Genomic DNA, 24,674 nt, shown 5'->3' with positions numbered 1-24,674 from the left:
GTGGTTTGCTGTGGCTAGCTGCGCGTACGCTTAGTAGATTGAAAGAGGATTGATGACGATTCTAAAGCTTTCCTGCAAAAAAAAATGATGCGCGATGTAAGTAGATGCGAGAAATGAAAGAAAATTTTTAGAAGATTGATTCGCTAGTGTGAGATTTTTTCAGCATCTAGCATTGAGATTTAGCTGTGTCGCCCCCCTAGTGCAACTCACACAAAACAAAGTTCAGAAGTCTATTCATCATCCAAACCAAAACATTCAAAGTGTCAGAAATATCGGGTTGCCGGGATGGCCATTCTACAAACAATCGCATCTTGCTCTATAACCGGCACATCTGCGGCACACTTGTGGCACACTGACAAAAAAGATGACCCAAGATTGGTGTGCGGAGTGACCTACCCCTTGCCTGGAGATGGCAGATCGTTTCTACAGTTTGCAGAACTTTCTTAAAGTCCACTGCAGTTCCCTGAACTTCCTTGAAAGTCGCAGAACTTTCCTTAAAGCTTCATTACAAAAATGATGGCAACTGCACTGGAGCTCTGGCAGGCAACTCTGTTGTCACTGAAGCTGGAGGACAACCCGACCTCCCTGAGCAAGTGTAGCTAACCTCAGGAAAATTGGAGGAGTTTCAGTAATTCTGTGCTCCGGTATCATGTCCTTTTATCGGTGGTGGTTGCCATAATTTATATAAGAAACCAAGCAATCCAGTGCTGCAACAAATCAATATCAGTACCGACAACCAGACTTGCTGAAACTCCTCAAACTAACTGGAGGTTTTAAAAAACTCTTGTCCTGCGAGTTTAGCCAGCCCTCACCTCGAGTGAGTGGCGGCAGAAATATGGAAGAAGTAAACAAAAACTCCTCGAGACAGAGAGGGAGAGTGAACTTCAGCGAGAGGATGATTTGACGTGAGTTGCGCTTTTTGAGACTCCGGATGACTCTTTTGTTCGACACAAGAAGCTCAGAGTTCACCCAGCGTGAGAGTAAGAGCGAGTGATAGAAAACATGAACATGAATGGCAGCAAACCTCACTCTCATTTTATCCCCTTTCGCTCACAAGCTCTGAAGCTCAGTGGAATGATTTGGCAGTGGGCATTCTACTCCTCAGAAAAATGCTACACTCGACTCATTTCAAACTCCATAAAGCCTGCCGACAACATGCTGATTTTCACTAGCCACCTGATATCAGTATCAGGTGACATAGTTCCAATATCAATGTCACTCGCCTCAATGTCAGTGTGCAACTTACATTGACGTCGTAATGGGACCTACTGATATCCAAAGTTGTGTCGCAAATATTTCTCATTTACGCCAGCTAATCGAGTATTGATCTTTAGAAAACTCATCGGAACTATTGAAACAATGCAATGGTTATACAATACAATTATTTGAGTAACTCATATTGGAGTAAAAGTACACTCATTCTCTGCGTGACCTCCGTTTTTGCGAATTTGAGTGATCAGGACTCAATTATGAGTTAAATTCATTTGCCGTATATCTAGAAAAAATAATTGGACTGAATTCCAATGATTAACGATTCTATGTTTTCCTTTGTAGAGTTCGAAACGAATTACAAAAAAAAAGGCATTTTCTTCATTGAAAATAGAAAATTTAAAACTCTGCAATGGAATAAAAGGCGACTTCGGAAGTAGCTTTACCTACACAGAGGCAAACAGATCTTAAGAATTCCATAAGCCATGACTTATGAACTTGGACAATTTTGATTTCATAAGATACTTCTGGATTCCACAGGCATGAGTTATGCATTTCATAAGCACGTCTTAAGAATGATAATCGATAAAATCAGGACACATTAAGGTGATTCCTTGTAGAGTCCACAAATGGCCACCACGTAAGCTATAAATGCACTTCCACCTAGAATTTTCAATTACACAAATCTCAGAAATTAGAGTTCCATTTCACCTGAATTTGCCACTGCATGTAAACGTGGAGTAACAGTTTCATTATAGTACGTGTCGTGGAAGCTGATATTTATGCACTTAAAGTTTCGAAGCGGTAGCAAGAAAAAGGACCTCAATAGCGCTGCCATTAAGGCATTTTTCGAGTAAAATTTTTCAAAATTTCACTGAATCAAGCTGAGTGTAGAGAATCACAGTAGGCATTGGTTGTCAGGAAAAGTTCATTTGTTTACATCATGGCTTCACCGGAGCAAGCACGTCGCGATTCGGTCCTGCACGCTCGAAACGAAAATCCCGGTCTATCTGTCGGAGAGTTAGCAAAACTGTTGAATTTGGCAGTTTTAGATCAGGGCAGGAATTTTATACCTCGGTTGACCGAAAGAGTACCCCAAAAGAATGTAAAATCAAAAGGAAGTCGAAATTCCCCAAAAAGTTCCTTGTCTGGCAAGCAATCTGCAGTTGTGGGCTGTAAAGTGAAACTTTCGTTACTTCTGGGACCACGAACTAGCAAATTTACTAGGAGGAGTACCTATGGAAGAGACTACTGCCTTTTCTGGAGCACCATGAGGTGGATTGCCTATTCTGGCCTGCTCAAATTCCACCAAACAGAAAATGGAGTCACAGTGGTTCCCAAGGAGGAATCCGGCCAATACTCCGTAGCTAAGGCCAATTGAGGAATACTGGTCAATTGTGAAGTACATACTGAAGAAAAATGGTGGAACTGCAATTAAACCCAAGCATTTCAACCAGAAATGGAATTTGGCAGTTAAACAAATGGGAATAGGGCCGTGTACGAAGAAAAGTTCGATTCCGGTCTGCTACATTTTATAGGAGAAACTGCTCTAATGTTGCCCTATGGATCTAAGATTGGGCCCATCGCTAAAAATCTGCTATTTATCAATTTTATCTAGTTGAACGCGTCATTGGGACGGTACTAATGGATATTTTTGGTCGTTATTGAAAATTGAGTCGATTGCTGAATATATGTATTGGCCCAAATTAGGGGCATTTAGGCCGACATTACATCCATTTCCCCTATTACATTTTTTTTAAGTTGTATAAGATAACTTATGAATTCAGTTTCGTACGCCAAACTTATGATTTCCATTAGAAATCTTTTTGTCGAAATTTCATAAGTGGTTCTTATGGAATTCAAACGTTCCTTTGCTTCAGTGTGTTATAGGTTGGCTTCATTAGCTCCCTCCTGGTTATAATATGTACAAATATTGCCGAAGTCGCCATTTACAACATATGTAAGAATTGTATGTTCATTTTTCAGTTTTAACACATCAGAAGAATCATAGAAAAATATTCAGACATTCCTAAGCTGAAAAATCTTTCATGAAAGATCTTTATACAACAGAACTCTGATTGTTATTTTTGTTTTTAAAGATTCTGAAAATTTAAACCAGCTCTATTGCAGGGTTCAGAAAATTATTTGAAACACTTCTCGAACATTATGATCTTAATTAGAGTATTATACTCCTGAAGTCTTAACACTCTATTAACCGTTGCAGAAATTAAGGGGGTTTACCAAGTATGTAATTCTAAAAGTATCTTCAAGAATGTTTTGTATAGCTTCTAAAACAGAAATCACCGCTGCGTATAACTCCAGTCGTAAATTATTTTGTTGATATTCGTTGCCTCCAAAAACCCAATTTCTAAAAATGTATGTACAGCCAAGCCAAAGAAGTTAAGTATTTCACCATCATCAAATATGTATCAGTGCTATTTAGTTTTAAATTTTTTATTTCTAAAAAAATACGAATAAATTACCTATTTCAATCCAAATCACACACAAAACTGTGAAAGATTAACTCGTTCAAATTCCTTCACCAAAACCGCTGACTTACTTCTCCTGTGACTGACCGGCGAGCACTGACCAGCCGCTCAGTCCAGTTTCAGGGGTATCAATCAATCAAGTACATAAGGGAAAAAAAGGCACAAACAAACAACGCACAAACAAACCCACCCTCCCACATACAATCGGTGTGTGGAAGACAAGAACTCTGCACCGCCTCAATTGAACACCTCCCGCCACACTATCACGTTATGCATCAACCTTTCATCTATCGTCGTCGCCATCAATAATGCAAAGCAATCAGTACAAACATTGTGACCGACAGGCTTGTCCAGCTCTTTTCGGCGATTAAAATGAGTTTTTGACGTAGGACTACGTCTGTGATTTCTATGTGGGGGTACACTTTGTGAAAACCGAAAATGGAACATGTAACGAAATTATGAAAGATTTTGAACGTTCATAACTCAGTTTCCTTTGGACCAATTTCAATAATGTTATCACCAATCGATCAGAAATATGTCTACGCATCGAATGCTACGCTGCTTCCTCAACAAAGTCATCAGAATCGTTTCTAGACGAAACAAGTCCAAGTGGCATTCGCCTCCGATCTTCGGGTGTGTGCGAATATGGAGGATGCAATTGCGTAACATTTTGCACACACATCGCCATATTCATAACCACACAAAATGCTCTCCAGAGTTGTAATCGTGTAACCAAACTTCTAAGCAGGGGTGCAAGTGATTTCGATCTATTCTCTTCATCGACTTTCTGTTTCGATAATAACTTAACGACAAACACATTCATTTATACGTTTGGTGTTCTGGATGATAGAATAGCAGAGGGGAAATAGTGTGAAATAGGTTAGTGAAGCCATGGTCATCAAAAGAGGAAATCGATGAAGAGAATTGACTTTCACCCCTCTGCTTCTAAGCCCTTTAATTCAGTCGTCGTCATAGCAATGAAAACTAGCATCGCACCGCTTTTGGTTCTTGGGTTACACTTGCTGGTTGCAATTCTGCTGTTCGACATTTTCGAAGGACCACCAAAACACATGAAATTACACTATTTTCTAGGGATGCCTAAAAGTCCAATTATTAGATTAACGATTAATCGTAAAGATTGTTCCAGCTATTCGATTAAATATTTATCGAATTTTCAAATATTCGAGCGCGTAACCGATGTCCCTTTTTATTTATTTTTTAACTAGTTCGTTTATTCGGAAGACTCAATCGCGTTAGCTTTACGGAGCCGATAGTTCATTGTTTTTTGTTTGTAACAAAATTCACTTAATTCTATGTGTAGTAGAAGTTGGGCCGAATACTCGTGGCTTACCCGAGGTTAGAGAGTTACATTGTCAAAGGATAGGATCAGGGGAGGAGCTTGGGGGTAAGGTTTCGTTGTCTCATCAGAGCGTTGTCGCCAGTATGAACGGTAGTGCGGTTCTAGTTTCATCTAAAGTTCGACCGGCTATGGTGACCAGTGGGCGACGCTGAGACTCATGACGATTCCCAAACAAAAAACTATTAAAGAGAGACAAAAATCCCTTCTTATTTCTACTCGTTTGATTTAGCGCAGTAGAGAAAATAATTAAAAGTACTAATTTATCTGATCAGGCATAGAGAAGAACCATGACGTGAAACAGGATCATAAATTCGCCGTAAAAAGTGTTGAGCGTCTTTCTGCTAAAGGCTAGGATTTACCAACTTGTTGAGAGAAGGAGTTTAACGAGAAAAACTAAAAAGGGGAGAAGCTTTAGCTGGGTGGACACTGATATTCTGCGGCCTTCCAACCTGTCGCAAACACCAGTTCAACCCCTGATCCAGCAGCAGACGGGCTGAGACTCTTGCGAGTGCCCAATCATTGAACCGAAGAATATGGGATTGTCCGGTCCGATTTGCTGATCCAGCTCCCTACACGTCATCATAATCTTCCAACGGCTTTAAGCTTGTACTACCATTGGCCCACTGCAGGGCCACCAAGATTTTCCAAAAGAGTTCAATAACTGAACATGTCCCAACTAAAATTCATATCAAAAGGTTCTTTTCAGGGCAATCATAGTCATACTAAAGAGTATAAGCAGAGAGAACACCGCTCAAATTCCTATTCCTACACTAAACGCATGCTCCTCCTGCAGTTAACAAATAACATTTATTATATAAGACCACGTAGTCCTACGTCACCAATGCGTACAACCCCATAGGACTGTTCCTTTTAGTTTGTTTTTGTATATGTCATTCAGAACACCACATCTGACGAAGGCGATTCTAAACACCAAATTTAAATCACTGAAAACCAGCAAAATAGCAAACTTTCCAATACAAAATTTTGACATGTGGCAGCAAGTCGAATTTGTTTTCACTAGGAGCTTGCAGCTTCTGTTAAAGATCGTTGATACAAATTCACAAATAATAAAGACAAAATCGCCAGGCTCTCTTCCGTGTATGATTTATCAAATATAGCCAGTGTCCTTATTTACCTACATAATTGCAGGGAATCAAGAAAATGCTATCTTCCGATGCTTACCGACGATAAAAATACTAGTTAACGGAATCATGATCAGTGTACAGTAAGATCATGGATTATCATTTGTGTTACACATCATGATCAGCAACAAAAACGATAATCTACTGATATGATAACAATCACTTTGTAATGTATCTCAAAATCTAGGAACTTGCTGTCTTCGGAAAAGTTGTTCTAGAGGTCAAATACCCTACAATACGGATATTTTTGGAATCGGGATGACACATATATTTTGAAAATCAATGTAGGTCTCGGCCGTTGGTTTCGGAAAGAAAATTGTCAAATACCCTACAATATGGGTATTTCTGGAACTGGAATAATGTATAGATGTCGAAAATCGATGTCAACCGCCATTTTGGAATCCAATTTGGCGGCCTTTGGTTTTAGATAGAACTGACAAATAAACTAGTCAACATGGCGGCCGACATCAATTTTTGACATTTACACGTCATCCCGGTTTCTAAAATCAATAGCCGCCATCTTGGATTCCCAAATAGCGGCAGATATTAATTTTCTACATCTGCATGCCATCCCTGTTCCGAAAATACCCACATTGCAGGGTAATCTTGGATTTCCAAATGGTGGCGGACATCAATTTTGGACAGTTTTTCTTAAATCGATGGCCACCATCTTGGATTTCATAATGGCGGCAAACATCGATTTTCGATCTCTATACGTCATCCTCATTCCGAAAATTCACATATTATAGGGTATTTGATTAGCCTTGTCTTAAATGGGGAATTTTCAGTGACGACAGCTGATGATGATGATCTGAGATTATCGCTATTTCATATGATCATGATCTGTTACACAAATGATAATCGCATAATCGTTTCCAGAACTGTCCATTGTGATTTATGGATTTGTACTAATCATGAGTGTAACCAAAATGAGAATGCCATTATCTTTATCTGAATCGTTCATTTTGATTCCCTGCATATTTGTATTTATTTGTAGTTTTTTTTTCTCCAGAGACGATGTCAAATAAGATACGCGCTAAGACTGAAACCAAAAGTTCCAATCGAACCGTCAAACGCGGTTCCAATCGAGCAATGTAAATAAACACGAGGCTAAGCGTGGGGAGTATTGAGATTGAGATTGAATTTAATTGTTAAGATTAAAAAAATACTATTAAGTTTGCGTATGAAAAGTGAAATTGGATAGCAACTGGGTTGGAATAGTTTTGTTATTCAACAGCTATATTCACGTTACACACTTAGAAATTATCGCCGAGTTCGGTAATTTTGACGGAATGATGTTCGGTAAAATTTATGCAATTCAATTCAATTGCTTTTCAGTTACTTTGAAACTAAATTTAGACTGAAATGACTAGATTTGATCATTTATTCAAGGTTGAACAAGTTTTGAAATTATTTTTTTTTAATTCAATGGTCTTTTAAATTGAAGGTCAAAGTTTTACCAAACGTTCAGCTGTTCTGTTTTCGGTAAAAAATTACCGAACACGAAAACAAAATCTTAGTGTGTATGTTCTCACGATATATTCGCTCCAGCCCTACGAAAAACATGTACACAGGCTTTATAACGTAGAACAAGACGTTTCCGGTGTAATTTTGTATAATTTTGTAAAATACTTCAAAAAAGATAGCTGAGTCTTCAAATACTTCGATTGAATACCGATACTACCGATACAGTCAAAAAAGTATTCATTTTACCGTGACGCTGAAGCTGACGATAGTCGTTCAAATTAAAATTCACTCGAAGTAAACACAAAATTACGGGTTGCCAAACCTTGCAGAAAAATAGCATAGTTGGCCGTGCTAAAGAGGCTGAATTTATAAAGAGACGACATGTCAAAATTGGAACAATCGATCATCTGTCAAAGTCATAGGAAAACTTATTCCAATCGAGCAGAAGACCTGTCAAATGGATAAGATGTCGCCTCTTTACCCAATGCAGTCTCTTTATGCCGTGCAACCAGATTTACTTTCATTCTCTCCGCACGTCTCTAAATATAACATCGTCTCTGGTTTTTGTACCTTCTCTCCCTCCTTCTCCTCCACCTCCGGTGTGAGTACGCGAATGCAAAGATACTTGCAACTGGGTGTCCAGCAAATCGTTTATGTTAGCTTAATTGTTCGGTAGAATATATCGATTGCTGTTTTTTAGTACAGCAGTGATTTGCTGATCATGATCCAACAATTCGTTTTACTGATATTGAAAACTTAAATTTGTTGTGTAGCGTCGGTGTATGTCATGGAAGCCCAGTGGGTTTTCCTTAGCCAATTTTTTGTGACAAAATTGTTTTTTTTTTTCTGAGTCGACAATTTCAAAAGCACAAAGAGCAAAACAAGCCTGGTGGACAGAAACAAACCACTGCCAATTGTAAATGTCCTACATTCCCGGAGGGTGATTCGGAATGAAAAAAGTGGGGTGTTTGAGAACATATCTAAACAGAAAAATAATACCCCTCTTTCACCGCCACTTCCAAATCCCGACTGCGATTTGATGGTGAGAACTCAGCTACTCTGTTAAATCACCGATCGATGCTAGTTTTCACCTATTGTATTGGGAACCTAAAATTCGGAATTCCAAATAATTCCGTTTCCCCAATTAATAGAACCCACGGCATGAAGGCAAGGGTACTGACTGGAAATCATTGTTTACATCACGTATTTAGCCAGCCATCGAGACAGGCAGAAGCAAAATAAAAACATACATACATACATGCATACATATGTGTTGATGTCCCCACCCACAATCAATCACTCAGCCACCCGCTTACTGCGCCGCTATACCCACTGTGAACACAAAACCTTCAACAAACGTGCGTGACAATGCAGTAGCAGTAGTAGGCTACTACAACTCTGGGTGATGGAAAATAACAATAGCAATCTATATTCTCAAGGACACAATCCTTTACATTCGGCCGATTCATAATTCATCAGTTGTTGTTGTCACTGAAAGGGAGAGCAATACTTTCTTGTCGGTGTGGTTATAGGGGGGACGGTTCAATACGTCACATCCGGATTTGAAAGCTTTGCCGGGAACAATGTGAGTGGTGTGATTTATTTTTAGTTTGAAATAAAATTTCCACTCGAATGTGTAGTCATCTACACGGTAAAAAGCAGCCACATCTAATCCAATCTTGCACTTGAGTCAGGCTGTCAGGCGGCACTACGAATCGAAGTGATTTATCATTGATTTTCAAGTGATTTGCGTTTTGAAACAAAGTGATTTGTCGTTGAAAAATATGTACTGTATCAGGCGGAACATTTGATAACGACACAAAAACTTTTGTAAACAAAAGTTGTAAGGCCCTTTACACGCGAACCGAAGTACGCCCACGCAAACCAATACAATTATCGGAAAGGGGAAAGTTTCCCCCACCCGATGATGTTGTTGGTTTACGGGGGCGTTCTTCGGTTCGCGTGTAAGGGGCCTTAAAACTTTTGTTTACAAAAGCTTTTGTGCTGTTATCAAATGCTACATCAGGTTTAACACATTTAAATCACAATGATTTTCATTTTAATTGGCACCACTGTTTCCATCCATTGAATTTGATTAGTTTTGCTTTTGGAACCAAATGTCAAAAACGCACATGCCAAACATTACTCACGAAGATGGCAAGTCAACAACAAATTAATTACGAGCAAGAAAGCGATCATTCTCCATTTCCACCCGAAATTGCATTCTAGAGCGCGAGTATTACGAAATTGTTGCTGTATTCAATAATAGTGTATTATTCAGATAAGTTCTATTACAAAACATTGTCAAACTTATCAAATTGATTGCTCAATGTTACTTCTACTACAAGCCTTGTTATGTTGTTCAATATCACTTGGACACATGTGATCTGGGTAGTAATATGATATATGTTCTATGGTCATATTCTGAATAACATTTAACAAGACTTGCAGTATGAACAATACAATATAATATTTAAATCCATATGGAGCAAACATGAAATCAAAGGATAAATTAGTTAAATTTAAAGTGATAGATTTTTAATATTAGTTCAAAGTTCGAGTTCCCGCCTTGTATTGCCCCACGAACTCTCTTGCAAATGGAGACAGGCGGCGGCATAGAATTTGGGAGAGTACTTTGTAGGCGGCGCTCAGCAGTGTGATCGCGCGGTAGTTGCAGCAATACAACTTGTCGCCCTTTTTGTAGATTGGGCATACGACACCTTCCATCCACTCCTCCGGTAATATCTCCTCCTCCCAAATCTTGGCAATTACCCAGTGCAGCGCTCTAGCCAGTGCTTCCCCACCGTATTTTAATAGCTCACTTGGTAGTTGATCTACACCAGTTGCTTTGTTGTTCTTCAGCCGATCGATCTCCTCCTCAACTTCTTGAAGATCAGGGCCCGGTAGCATGTCGTCTTCTATGCGTGCTCCAAGGTCTGCTGCCATGCCACCTTCGTTTTCTGCTGCATCACCGTTGAGGTGCTCGCCATAGTACTGCTTCCACCTCTCAATCACCTCACACTCGTTCGTGAGAAGGTTACTGTCCAAGTCCTTGCACATATCGGCTTGCGGCACGTAGCCTTTGTGCGAACTATTTAGCTTCTCGTAGAACTTCTGTGTGTCATTTGCCCAGTACAGATTTTCCATCGCCATCGCATCAGCTGTCGTCACTGAAAATTCCCCATTTAAGACAAGGCTAATCAAATACCCTATAATATGTGAATTTTCGGAAGCCAGGCTTCCCCTTTTTAATAAGGTAGTTTCCACGCCGATTTTTTTTCGATTCTAAACCCGATCACCCCGTTTGCAAGCAAGTTGAACGTTACTAAGAACAACCGACAATCCGAGATGTTTTTTAATGTCCTATATGAATACTGCTTTTCTTTTGTTAAAAATCTTCAATTAATTTTTTCCACAACAAAAGTAAACCAGTGAAATCACTCTATCTCTAACCCCAACAGTCAGATTGGCCTGAAATTTTTTCTACAAGTAGAAGTCATTACCAACTGCCTTCTGTGAAAATTTCAGCTTGATGAGTTGTGCCGTTAATTTTTAAAAAATAGTGATAGGTTTATTACACAAAAAAGTATAATTATTCCACAACAAACGTAAAACGGGGAAATCACTCTATCTCAAACAACAAGCATTAGATTGTCCTGAAATTTTTTCTACAAGTAGAAGTCATTACCAACTGCCTTCTGTGAAAATTTCAGCTTGATAAGTTGTGCCGTTAATTTAAAAAAATCGTAATAGATTTATTACACAAAAGTAAAACAGGCAAATCGCTCTATCTCTAACCCCAACCTTCAGATTGGCCTGAAATTGTTTCTACAAGTAGAAATTATTGCAAACTCAACCATTATGGAGTAGTCACACTACAAAGCGCACAAAAAAAAAAAGTTCAGATTCCCTAACACAGACATCAGATTTCAGGTCCTAAGACTTATTGCCGTGTCACATGGGGAAACTTTGAGCCAGGCTTCCCCTTTTTAATAAGGTAGTTTCCACGCCGATTTTTTTTCGATTCTAAACCCGATCACCCCGTTTGCAAGCAGGTTGAACGTTACTGCCTGCTGTAAAAATTTCAGCTTGATGAGTTGTGCCGTTAATTTAAAAAAAATAGTGATAGGTTTATTACACAAAAAAGTATAATTATTCCACAACAAACGTTAAACGGGGAAATCACTCTATCTCAAACAACAAACATCAGATTGGCCTGAAATTTTTTCTACAAGTAGAAGTCATTACCATCTGCCTTCAGAGAAAATTTCAGCTTGATGAGTTGTGCCGTTAATTTTTAAAAAATAGTGATAGGTTTATTACACAATTTGGTTTTCTGTGTGTTGGTCAGGTGATCTCTATGTGGCTTTGTGGATATCCTTGCGTGGGAAAAAGGTACTTCAAACTACCATATCCCAAGAGGCTGCAAAGTTCACGCATCGTTGGCCGTTGTCGTTCGATACGGTATGCAGGCTGTTTGACCCGATTGTCGGTCTATACATTGCCTCCCGTCCTACCTGAGCGTTCATGTCGCATATGACGATTTTGACGTCCCGTTGCGAACAGCCGGCGTACACCTGCTCCAGCTGCGCATAGAACGCTTCTTTCTCGTCGTCGGGTCTCCCTTCGTGTGGGCAGTGCACGTTGATGATGCTGTAGTTGAAGAAACGGCCCCAAATCCTCAACTTGCACATCCTCGCGTTGATCGGCTGCCAACCAATCACGCGTTGGCTGATTGTATTCAAGGAAATGAAAATTGTCTGCTCCGGATTAATTCTACCGGAGCAGAAAATGGTGCAACACCATTGCCCTAAGCAATTCCTACTTACTACGGTTTTGAGTGAAACATTCGCCCGTTTTCTAGGACGTTTCCTCCAACATGGTTGACATTTTTTTTTTCTAAATCCAGGATTTTGTTGACTGAGTGGTTTTAACTCAGTTTGACATTTTCGTTTAGTCAGTTTTGAAAACTCGATACATCGGACGAAAGTGAGTACGATCGACTCACCCGGTAAGTAAGCTGAAGTTAGCGTGCAGCTCAATTAGTTACACAATTCTATTACTTACTTACTTATCCTGGTCCGACATCCCTCAGGATTGCACCTGTATCACAATGTTACGCCAATTCACTCGGTCCGTGGCTGCTTGTCTCCAATTTCTTGACCGTCCCACACTTCCAAGATCTTGCTCCACTTGGTCTAACTACATTGCTCGCTGTGCTCCTCTGCGTCTTGTACCGGCCGTATTCGAGGCAAACACCATTTTTGCGGGATTGTTGTCCGGCATTCATAAAACGTGTCCCGCCCATCGTACCCGTCCAGCTTTCGCAACTTTCTGGATACAGGGTTCGCCATAGAGTTGCGTCAGCTTGTGGTTCATCCTTCGCCTCCATATACCGTTCTCACATACCCCGTCAAAGATGGTTCTAAGCACTCGTCGTTCGAAAACACCCAGTGCTTGCAGGTCCCCCTCGAGCATCGTCCATGTCTCGTGTCCGTAGAGAACTACCGGCCGTATCAGCGTCTTGTACATGGTACATTTAGTACGGAGGTGAAGTTTACCCGACCTCAGGGTCTTGTAGACGTAGTAAGCACGACTTCCAGCAATAATACGCCGACGAATTTCTCTGCTGCAGATGTTATCCGACGTCACCAGAGATCTGAGGTACACAAATTCATCCACCACCTCGAACTCATCTCCGTCGATTGTCACACTACTGCTATTCACTATTCACCTTTAATCCAACATTCTCTACTTCACGTTTCAGCCTGGTGTACTGCTCCGCCACGGCCTGAAACGTTCTTCCGACAATGTCCACGTCGTCAGCGAAGCAGATGAACTGGCTGGACTTATTGAAGATCGTGACCCGCGTGTTAAAGCCCGCACGTTTCATAACACCTTCTAGCGCAATGTTGAACAGGAGGCAGGAAAGACCATCGCCTTGTCGAAGTCCTTTGCGAGTTCTAAACGGGTCCGATAACGCACCCGATATCTTCACGCAGCACTGTACACCATCCATCGTAGGCCTGATCAGTCTGGTCAGCTTCCCGGGAAAACCGTTCTCGTTCATAATCTTCCAAAGCTCTTCACGGTCAATAGTATCATAAGCGGCCTTGAAATCGATGAATAGATGGTGCGTAGGGACTTGATATTCACGACACTTTTGGAGGATCTGCCGCCAACGTAAAGATTTGGTCCGCTGTCGATCGCTCGTCTACAAAACCGGCTTGATAACTTCTCACAAATCTGCCTGCTAGCAGCGATAAACGGTGAAAGATGATCTGGGAAAGCACTTTGTAGGCCGCGTTAAGAGTAGTGATCGCTCGATAGTTCTCACATTCTAGTTTGTCGCTTTTTTTATATAACAATTTACACAATTCTATCCGCCAGACTTAAAAATGTAGCGACTATAGTAAGGACGAGCGGTCTAAAGTCTGGTCCACTTAGAATCCGAACACATAAATCTAGGTGTTTCTCTGGATTGAGTTGCCTGAAATCCATCTTGGCATAGATTTCAACGTCAATGAGAAAGCATCCTCTGTACTTCGTCAGAACCCGGTCGTATAACTTCCGGGCACGTGTTCTGGCCACTAGATTATTCTTCATCGTCCTGTTTGGTAGCTTGGAGGCACGGAATGAACGATAGCCTGCTCGCAGACGGATCCTCTGGACGGTACTACGGCTGGCACCGTATTTTTGGCGACATCCCAATACGAGAGTTTTGGGTTTCTCTTGATCGACCTCAACACCTTTCAGTTCAGCTGCCGATCCACAGTTCCAGCACGACGTTTGCTTTGAACCTTCCGGGCCACATATAAATAAAGTGTCCGGATTCTAAGTGGACCAGGCTTTAATCAACGTTTTGTAGATAATCCTTCAGAGTCCAAAGAATCGGCGGTCACCAGTGAGACCAGATTTACGAATTCGTCCTCGTCCACCCCCTCGATTTCATCACCGTCAATCCGAACTCTTTCTCTAATATTTTTGTCTTCGATGCATTAATAACGAGTCCAATCCGATTGTACGCTTTAAGTCTCATGTACGTTTCCGCCATCATCACAAAGTTTCGTGCCATAATGACAATGTCATCGGCGAAGCCAAGAAACTGAACGGAATTCCTGAAAATCGTACCACTCGTGTCTATCCATTCGTGTAACGCTCGTGTAGCTTAGTTTCGTTAGTCAAAATGACAGGCTTGTGGGATACCAAATTTTTCGGTGGCACCCTAGGTTTTGTTTTATAAAACCAGTGTAAAACGTGCACTGTGAGAAATTGAAAATTTATTTATTGAGCAAAGTTGCTTCAAATAAATAGTTTCACAACTTTGTCAAACATTGTGCTGGTCTATCTCAAATTGTAAATTGAACTGTTCATATGCGAGTTGAAAAATTTCTCCACTTCCCTGAGCATAGAGTACCCAAGTAACAATTTAGCAGCCTTTTGGCATTCACAGTGATTTATTGTGGTTTTAAAACGGTAATAAGCAATCTTTTTAGTTTAAATACAGCATTTAATAGTGCAGCACAGTCTTGGTTAGTAATACAGCATTTTGCTGTTTTACAAATCTTTTAAAGTCTGACGACAAAGTCAAAACGGATTTGGTTTTAAAAATGAATTTAATGCAGCACTCTATCCCTGTATAAAACTGTTCAGTAAGTCAATCATGAACCTGCACGGTATTATTTTTATTGATGTCGCGGCAAAATACTCCATAAATCCGTTCGGTTTCAAACGGGATCAAAAAGCATATATTGCTGCTTTTTGGTGTCAATAAAGTGAATCACAAAACTCCCTACTAAAAATATGGATCCGCCTACAGACAGAGAAAAATAAATCGATTGGAGCTTTTAATTCAGAATCACAAGGAAATAATACTAGCGATACTGTCGACCGAAGGGAAAAGGAATCCAAATCCAGAACTTCCTGGGAGGCCTAGTAGATCCGACTGAACCGGTCAACAATGACAGAACAGCCGACTGCGAAGAGTGAAGTGAATGCGGTTCACGAAGCACTGAAAGTCGTCAAATTAGATACTTAAAATTTATAGGAATACCCAAAATATTGTCAATAGCGTTTGCGTCACGTTCTGATCAAAAACAGACAGCAATTGCGTTTCGATGATGATCCGAATAACATTCATCAGTGACAAACTGGGACTGCGGAAAACTGCCGACAGGATGCTTCAGAAACTGTCAGTCAGATGGAAATTGGCTCCTTTCCGAACCATAGCAGCGGTTTCATTCGGCGAAAGGGTCAACTATTTAAAAAAAAATCCAAGCAAGCGCACATGAACTTCATCGCGTCATCCAGCAGAAGGAAAACTTTTCGGGAACGGTTGTGCTTCCATCTGTTCCAAGTTATATAGATACACTTCCTGATTAGCTGCTTCCAATTCTCGATTACTTTTTCGAAGGGACGTATCAGCTTTTGTAAACAATGCATTTGATCGTCGATTTCACGTAACTGGTAGCTCGTCGACGCATTCTAACACTACCCACAGATAGGGAAACTTGTCTTCTACCTGATAGTGTTGTTAGTATTATTGGGAGAGCTACCAGTTACGTCAAATCGACGATCAAATGCATTGTTTACAAAAGCTGATACGTCCCTTCGAAAAAGTAATCGAGAATTGATGCTTTTCGAGGATGCCACGCAACTCGGTGCAATGATGGCACAACAAAACTATCGAAAGATAAACAAATGTTGACGTTTAACTTTTTCCAGACAACTTTGCCACCATTAATGCCATTATAAAACTCAGATAAAAACAATTCAGTCTGCAAATTATCTTCATTGAAGCCGAATTAAAACGTTTTGCATTTGTTAGCGATTTCATGAAAGCAAAATAGCTATTTCACAATTGGCCAATGGAAAATCAATTTTGATGCCAGCGCCATATTGCTTTTATTCCATTTGTTTTTTTTTACTATCTTCGTTTTTCAAGACGTTTTTCCTTGAAAATAACTTTAATCTCATCAATTCATCAATGAGCAGTAATAGATATTACGAATCAAATTACCTCTGCTGGACCCAATGATTTATATAAAAATAACTGTACAGTCAACTGTACAGCTAAACCCATAGCCCACTTAGTGAAAGGCTTTCGTTAGTTGGGCTGAGCTGTCAAGCTGAAAATGGGAAAATGGGTTGAGGGATACACCGATTGATTATTATCATCACAATCCTTGAGCAATTGGATACTTGTTCATCCATGAGCCCCTCGAAAATGAATCAGCACTGTCAGAAATGACGTTTGACTTCGATTTAGGTAGGCTACAACCCATCTAACGTGAGCCCAACTAAAACGTAGCCCAATTAAAGATAGCCCAACGAGTGAAATTCGACTATACTTTGTTTCCTAAATTGAAAATAATTAGTAAAATCAACGATTTCTGAAGGCGGGATTATTTTTTTCGATCTTCCAAAGCACATTTCACAAAAGATTTAATCTGTCACCCAAAAATGGACCACAGCATGAGAACTGTTTTCATAATTTTGGTAATTCTTTCAGCATCTTTTTTCAACAATGAATTTGGCAAGATTGGATGATAATTATATGTATCTCTTTTCTATCTTGATTGATGCTTTATTTTTAGAGCGCTTAGCAAGCGTCAAATGCAAATGCCACAAGCATTGATGCCAAATGGTTTTTATTGTAATTTTGATAGGGATTACAAATGATTCGCAATGCTTTCGTCATATAACCTTTTTGCAGCAAATCAATATTGAAGTGTCTCAAAAATATCCCCTTCAAAACCTTCTTCGGGGTGGGCCAACTAGATAGATTCTAGTCTTAATGGATTGGATGTAATAAAGACATAGCTCTCCTGCCCAGGGTTTTGTAAATGTTGTTTTATAATAGCCTTGTAGTACTTCATCAAACGTAAAATGTTACTTGGGTATGATTGTATTTGCCACACAATTATACTAATGTTAAAATGGTACAGACTTAGAAAGCTCTCATTTAACAACTGTAGATGTGCTTAAAGAACACCAAGCATAAAGTCCCAGTGGGAACGTAATAAAAGCCAAAAAAGAATATGAACTACTAAAAACAAACTTCAGGGTTGTAACATAGTCCTGCAAGCTGCATCCTATAATAAAGCTTCCGCATATTATTCAGCAACAATTCCCATGCTCAAATGTACAAAGGAGTATAGTTCATACATATATTTAATTTGTTCCGGTAGATCTAACGAATTATACTGAAAGTATTGCTCTCTTACAGAAACAACCATCAAACACAAAACAATCAATAATGAGTAGCTATTTAGTAATCAACTACATACAATCAAATATTACAAACTACGTACCAAGCTAGCAAAAACACTAATTGTTGTAATTTTTTTCTCCTCCGCATACTCTTAAAAACATACAAACAAACACACACACACACACAAACTGACATACTCACCCGTCAAAAACGATCCTCCTCCCCGACCCCACTCGAACCTCGAAATCCCGCCGTACACTTCCAGATGGTTTCGCCTTTTCGCAAGAGGAAGGTGGCAACGTGACGCAAACCGACGTTATCAGAGCCTACGACACCAATCTGCCCAAACCGGATGGGAACTGAGAGTGCCGACTCGATTTTTACTACGAAAACTATTTTTCCGTGTGCTAAAACGCAAACGCAAACGTCACCACCACAACTATCAGCAACATCGCAGTCATCAGAGCAGCTTACTTCGTGTACTCTAATGTGTCTCTATCCGACATCGATCGTGATCGTCGATCCCAAAATGGCATCTTTACCTGTGTGAGGGAAAAGCCTAGCAAGAGGAAAGAGATACCCGCGTAAGTATGTTTGTGTAAATGTATCTGTATAGTCACTATCAGTTATATAATATAAGTATATTTGTGTCAGAATGTCAGAAAACAAACTGTTTAACGTCTAAGCGGCCAGGGTATATTTATAGTAGAGGAAAATTGAGATTATTTATTTTATGTGAAAGTATTTATAGCAGTTAGTATATGTATAGTTTTCTAAGTTGGCGATCGAAATTTCGAGGGATGAAAATGAAGGAAAAAAGGTAATATCAAGAAAAAAGTATTATTTTTGTACCAAAAAAAGAATACGAAACAAATCAACTATACAAACTATAGAAGCTTTTGTCTTATTCAAATAACTTTCTCGGAAAATACTTTTTTTATTTCCATGTTTTTTAAAAACTTCGACAGGAGGCTTTTTTTCTACTTTTAGTACACAGTTTAGTTTTCTACGATAAAAAAAAGTTAACATTGGGGGAATAAAAACGTCAAAAGGGAGTTCACTCTAGAATAGAAAGGAAAAAAAAATCTACTATTAACAGAACTTGTACTTTCACTCGACACCAGCCCAAGAAGAATCTAAAACGTAAAATGAAGAATTTGTTCGCGCCTTGATAACGAAAAATAACTAACACTAACAAAACATTGGAAATTATTACCTAAACTTATTGAATAGATATCACAAGTGTGAACACAAAACAAACAATGGAAACCAAACAAATTAACTGTGGAGCAAAACAAAAGAGGAAACAACTAACTAACTTAGTTGATGGAACAACGGTAACAACACATACACACACACACACAAACTTTCACCTTAAATCAGTAGCCACTAAAGGTAACGGAAGATTATATTAGATTAGATTAGTCTGTAGAAGAGGTTCTCAGTTTCTCCAATCATCAATCTGGATTCGGAGATCACTATATAAGGGGCGACCTACCGAACCGCGTAACGTTTGAATGTACTGAATTAACTGTCTGTTGTTGGGAGGGACTAATTGAAACCAGTGAATAAAGAATAAACGAAAATTATCCGATTCGTCCGTAGTTTGTAAACATCGTTTGGTATCCGAAAACGGCCACAATTTGAATGAGAAGTTAGGTTCCTGTCTTAGACGGGCGTTGAAGTCACCGGTAATTTTAGGATGATCGTCATGATATTACATAATTCACATACAATGTGTAGTGCCCCGTGTATACTTGCAGGCGTATATATATGAGCTTTTTGGCATGCGAGGAGCACTTGGTCTAAAGTAAAAGGTAAGTAACATTGTGTACAGAAGGCGATTCGATTTTTGACCTTGAACAAAGTTGTTCTGCATAGTTTTCCCAATTCAAGTCAATTGATCAATTTTTGAATTTTTGACAAGCAAATGAATAGTTTCGTTCCGTTTCCCATACATTTTCCCATGCAAACATTAAATTTCTCCCGCAAATGCAGATCATAATCAAATTAGCTGTAAATAAAATGTATAATAGTCTTTTCAATTAAGTGTTGCTATAAAATATTACGTGTCACACGGACGAGTTTTCTCAAAAACCGTTGGAATGGATCCTTTGACCAGCCGTAGTTAGTTTCCCACAGCACGAAGTTCATGTGATCTCCCTCCCCATGGCTAGTTTTTGCACCTTGACGTTGGTGGGAGGGCCTTATATCATGCCATAACAGCCGGCATCTCTAGCTCATGTCGTGGCAGTGTGCCGTCATGGGTGGCTTTCCGTCATTGATGAACCATATGGCTTGAGAGAACCAAAGTTCTAGCCGTTAGTGACAGTATCACTTCTGTATATATTTTATTCGATGACCATGTCGCAGCACGTTTATGTAAAGGCACTTACTTTGGGCTTGGGTGTGGTACTAGCAGGATAGGCCGCAAGTCACTCTTATTTTATTTTGACACACATAGCAAATATTATAAATTAACAATATGGTTCACTATTCTATTAACCCCAAGACATGATTTTTCCCGACACTAGCGGCTCTATTGACGCGAAAGGTGACTAGTACACTGTAAATTGAGCGTAACAAGGCTATCAAAAACAACTCACAGTTGAGCCCGCTGCTTTACAGAGCTGACGTCACACACCGTCAACCATAAAGTATCGTTGTTGTTATTCACATCGTCGTGATTTTGCGCTGTTAAATTTGATGATTTTTTTATAATACGGGCTATCGTTCTTCGTTTTTCCCGCTCTGTAGACTTGCAAAATTGAACCGATTGTTAGTGGAAAGTGCAATTCGTTGCGATAATCGTCTATTTGAAGCATATTTCGTGTTGTGAAAACAGTGAAAAAGTTATCTAATCGGACATCTAGTAGTGTTTACTTTTGTGTTAAGGCCTGTATAGAGATCGAAGCGAAGCGAGAACCTCATACAAAATACTAAATTTTTCTCCTGCGTGAAAAACGCAATTGGCAAATTTTTCACTTCGCTTTGAACTGTAAACAGATACGATTCAGCGAAATCTAATTTTGTGGATCGTATATTTTTCGCTTACGTATATTTTTTTTTTCGCGCATGCAGCGCTAGCGGAAAGAGCAGCAGCTAAGCGAAAAGTTGACGTTTCGAGAAAGAGCGTATCTGTCAGATTTTCACTTCACAGGAGGTGTAAACAGATCGATTTCGTTTCACATGAACTGTAAACTGCGAAAAAAGGAAACTGGAAAATGTTCAACAAACATTTTTTTCACAACCTTTTTCGCTAGGGAAATTTCATGATTTTCCGCGTGCTTCGATTTTCGTTTCGCTTCGGCCTGTAGGCTTTATTGTCGATATCAAACGCTCTGCAGAATCCAATTCCTCCTTGCGTATTAGAGCATCTCCACCGCTGTTTCTAAATTAGATCTGTAAACTGAGTCAGCATGACTTCCGCCTGTGACCAATGTGCTAAACCAGTTAAAGGCGATGAAGAATTCGTCTCCTGCATGGCTTTTTGCAACAGGATAATTCACCAGAAATGCGGCGGCACAAAGTTGAACAAGGTTAGCCCGAATTTGTTTTGGATGTGCAACGAGTGCACTAAGTTGATGAAATGTGCCCGGTTCAAAACTGCTGTTTCGTCGTTTGGTAGTGCGATTAATTCTATCGCTGAGCTTAGGAAGGAAATGACTAAGCAAGGACAGCAGATCGCTCAGCTGTCGAAACGAATCGCATTGACAACTCCAACACACTTGAGTTCCGGCGATCTTATGCGTCAATCGCCATAAAAACGGCGCCGCGATGAAGGCTCGCTCACCAGCAAACCACTTGTTGGTGGTACTAAAGCAGTAACGCATGACAATGTCTTTACCGAGGTCCTTACTGTCCCTGAACCCACCAAGCTGTTTTGGCTGTACCTTTCTCGTATACATCCTAGCGTGAAACCGGAATCAATCGAGAAGCTGGTCAAAGGTTGTGTACAGTGCGATAATCCGATTAAGGTTGTGCCACTAGTTAAAAAAGGATACGACATCAGCCGTATGCGTTTCATATCGTACATAGTCGGATTGGCTCCCAAACTACGTGAAGTTGCTCTTACATCGGATACATGGCCGAAAGGAATTTTGTTCCGTGAATTTGAAGACAGTTAAAAAAACATGTGGATGTCTCGTTTGAACACGCCTGCCATTACGATCTCTCCTGTTCCGGGACCTTCCAAGTTCTCAACTTCCATCTCCGGACTAGACCCAGTATGCTGATTCAGAATTCGATGCCGCGTTGTGAATTGGAACGCTGTAAACCAGAACGCACTGCCTGTTGTATTATGGGAGACCTCGAACCACTCGATCCAGTCGCGCTAGCTGTTTCCCGCCATCAAAGTCGTTCTATTTCGGTCGAGTTCGGTGGTGGGGTCTCCCAACCATCGTCTTCAGGCAAGTATGCATACATTAGTTACAGTAATTTTCCTGATCAGCTTCCGTGTTTCAGTGCAACGCCTCAAGCATCTGCCGGCTGTTGAGAAGCACTTCTGAACTGCTCATTCACAACATCCGTTTTACTGTTCGAACAATCCTAATTCATCTCCGGGACACACAATAGACCGCTCTTTGGAAGCTCCTATTTCCTCCAGCCCAGTCGTGCCGATTCCTGCCAGCGTTCAGCATAGTCGTCCTGGACCTGTGGCTGGATATGAATTAGGAGTCTTCCACCTTGCCTCTATAGGCAAGTACAATCAATATATTGACTATTCACTGCCTGATGCCGATCAAATTTTCAGCAATTCGGACTATGTTAGTCATTTTGATGATGCCTCTGTAACTCCCAATACTGGGAACCCGGAACGCGCCGTAGAAAGCCCCATGGAAGCCCCCAATCCCTCCGTCTCAGTCCTGCCATCAGCAGCCTTCGTTCATCATAGTCGTTCCGGACCTGCTGTCGGATGTGGAGAGGGGGTCTTCCAACCCTCTCACTATGGCGACCAATCAGACTTGATGATGGTGTGTTATTGCCTGCACACCTAGAAAAAATCGTGTAAATTTAGGTGCTCTGAGAGTGACATATACGAGCGTCACTTTTGACATAAATTTGAGACATAACAGACGCGAAATATAGCTTAACAAACGTAATTTTCGTCGAGCAACGAACTTTTCAGTCTCGGAGCAATTAAAATTACATGACATGTTTGTTTACGTCTCATCTTTAATGTCAAGGATGGATCCCGTCACGTGTAAAATTAGTTATTTCTAAGTGTGTGATATATCTATGATTTCCAGGGGAAGCAGTCGTTCGATTCCTTGCCGCAAGCAGGACGTCGTGATCTTCTACCAAAGCGCCGGTGGAATGAATTCTGATGTTGAAGAGTACCGCCTAGCTGTATCGGATTGTTGCTACGCTGTCATTGTCCTGTGCGAAACGTGGTTCGATTATCGAACACTTTCCAGTCAAGTCTTCGGTCCTGACTACGAGGTCTTTCGTTGCGATCGGAATCCTAACAACAGCCGTAAATCTACTTGTGGAGGTGTTCTTGTGACTTTGATCGATTTTCTTCATCGACTTTCTCTTTTGTTAATAATTCCTTGATTCGTGTGTCATTCTGGATACTAGATGAGAACCTCCTTTATCAAACTATGTGGCAGAAATAGCGCAATAATTTAATTTATAAAGCTGTAACTATCAACAGAGAAAGCTGATGAAGAGAATCGATCAAAGTAACTTACACCCCTTTCCTTCTAACCCCCTTAATTGTTATTAGAATTGAACCTAAAATCCTCATCCAATCATCATAGAATCCTTCTCAGAACTCTCTTTAGATGCACTCTCAATTATATTGGAATTATTTCCAAAATTGTTTCGGAGCTGAAATAGCGTCTCTAATAATTTAAACAATAATCATAAGCGACACACGTATGTTTTAAGCCAAGCTTAAATATATAGGTAAACCTGGCTTAAGATTTAAGCGGAGATGAAGAAATCGGTTCTCATAGCACTTTATTTTACATGAGACTATCGTAGTCTGTATATATATTGGTGTCATCCCTAGAATCCTTTAAAATTCTTTTAAAATTTACTTTGGATTTTTTAAAGTTCTTAATCATTCTTGAAAGACTTTTGAAAATCTATCACAGACAAATACCTTTGGAAGGTTTTTAAGGTTTACGATAGGCCTTTTTAATGGGAACTAAACGATCGATTCAACCTCTGGTGGTGAATAGGAGAACGTCAAAAAGAGTGTTGTGAGCAGAAATTTTTGCCTTGAGACATAGGAAGCGGAACACTTTTTTACTTTTAGTCTAGTCTAGTCTAGTCTACACATACACAGCCAGTACTTGAAAGAATCCTGGAAAATGATACATCTATCATTTTTCTTGTCATTATTAATGCCTGCTGCACATCAAGGATGTGAAACAAACAATAAAGCGGCCAGGCCTACTGTGTAGCGTTTAGTTAATTTTTGTGGAAGTGAATGTTTACCATGTCTACTTAATAAGTATAGACAGTGGTTAACATTTAATCCACAGGTAATCAAAGAGCGGGGACATACCGTACCAACCGCTCCGTATGCAGGATTTGAAAATAGGCTATATAAATCGTTGGGAGTGACAGAGCTAAGAAAGTTAATGTACACTCCTTGGTTGTCCGATCTCCTGGGATGGAACACAGGTATTTACCCCTTGTGTTCGAGCGTACAGTCCTCCCTCCGTACAAGCGTGGACGGCACCGCCAACCCACTGCCATCCCTCAATCGATCCAGCCGACCTCAGTCGAAGGACAACAGAGAGCGGTGTGCGGACGTAACCTATACGGAGGGAATGCTGTAT

At 40.1% G+C, this 24,674-nt stretch overlaps 1 protein-coding gene across 10 annotated transcripts in view; it reads left to right on the top strand.

The window, feature by feature from the left end:
* The window catches only part of ATP8A (ATPase phospholipid transporting 8A1), a 366,350-nt gene extending 346,876 nt beyond the window's left edge, over positions 1-19,474 (top strand). For 9 of the 10 annotated variants that reach the window (XM_065233367.1, XM_065233366.1, XM_065233373.1 and 6 more), the window contains one exon: positions 18,146-19,474. In XM_065233367.1, coding sequence (XP_065089439.1) covers positions 18,146-18,368 — 223 coding nt within the window. In that variant the 3' untranslated portion in view covers positions 18,369-19,474. The remainder of the gene's footprint in view (positions 1-18,145) is intronic. The other variant, XM_065233378.1, reaches the window with a different exon arrangement.
* Positions 19,475-24,674: the final 5,200 nt, after the last annotated feature.

The sequence above is a fragment of the Ochlerotatus camptorhynchus genome, unplaced genomic scaffold (genome assembly GCF_037179485.1).
Source record: "Ochlerotatus camptorhynchus isolate MF236.1 unplaced genomic scaffold, CSIRO-AGI_Acam_v1.1 ptg000401l, whole genome shotgun sequence".
Taxonomy (NCBI): Eukaryota; Metazoa; Arthropoda; class Insecta; order Diptera; family Culicidae; genus Ochlerotatus; species Ochlerotatus camptorhynchus.
Note: the sequence above shows the minus strand (reverse complement) of the source record. Positions and strands in the feature narration are given on the sequence as shown.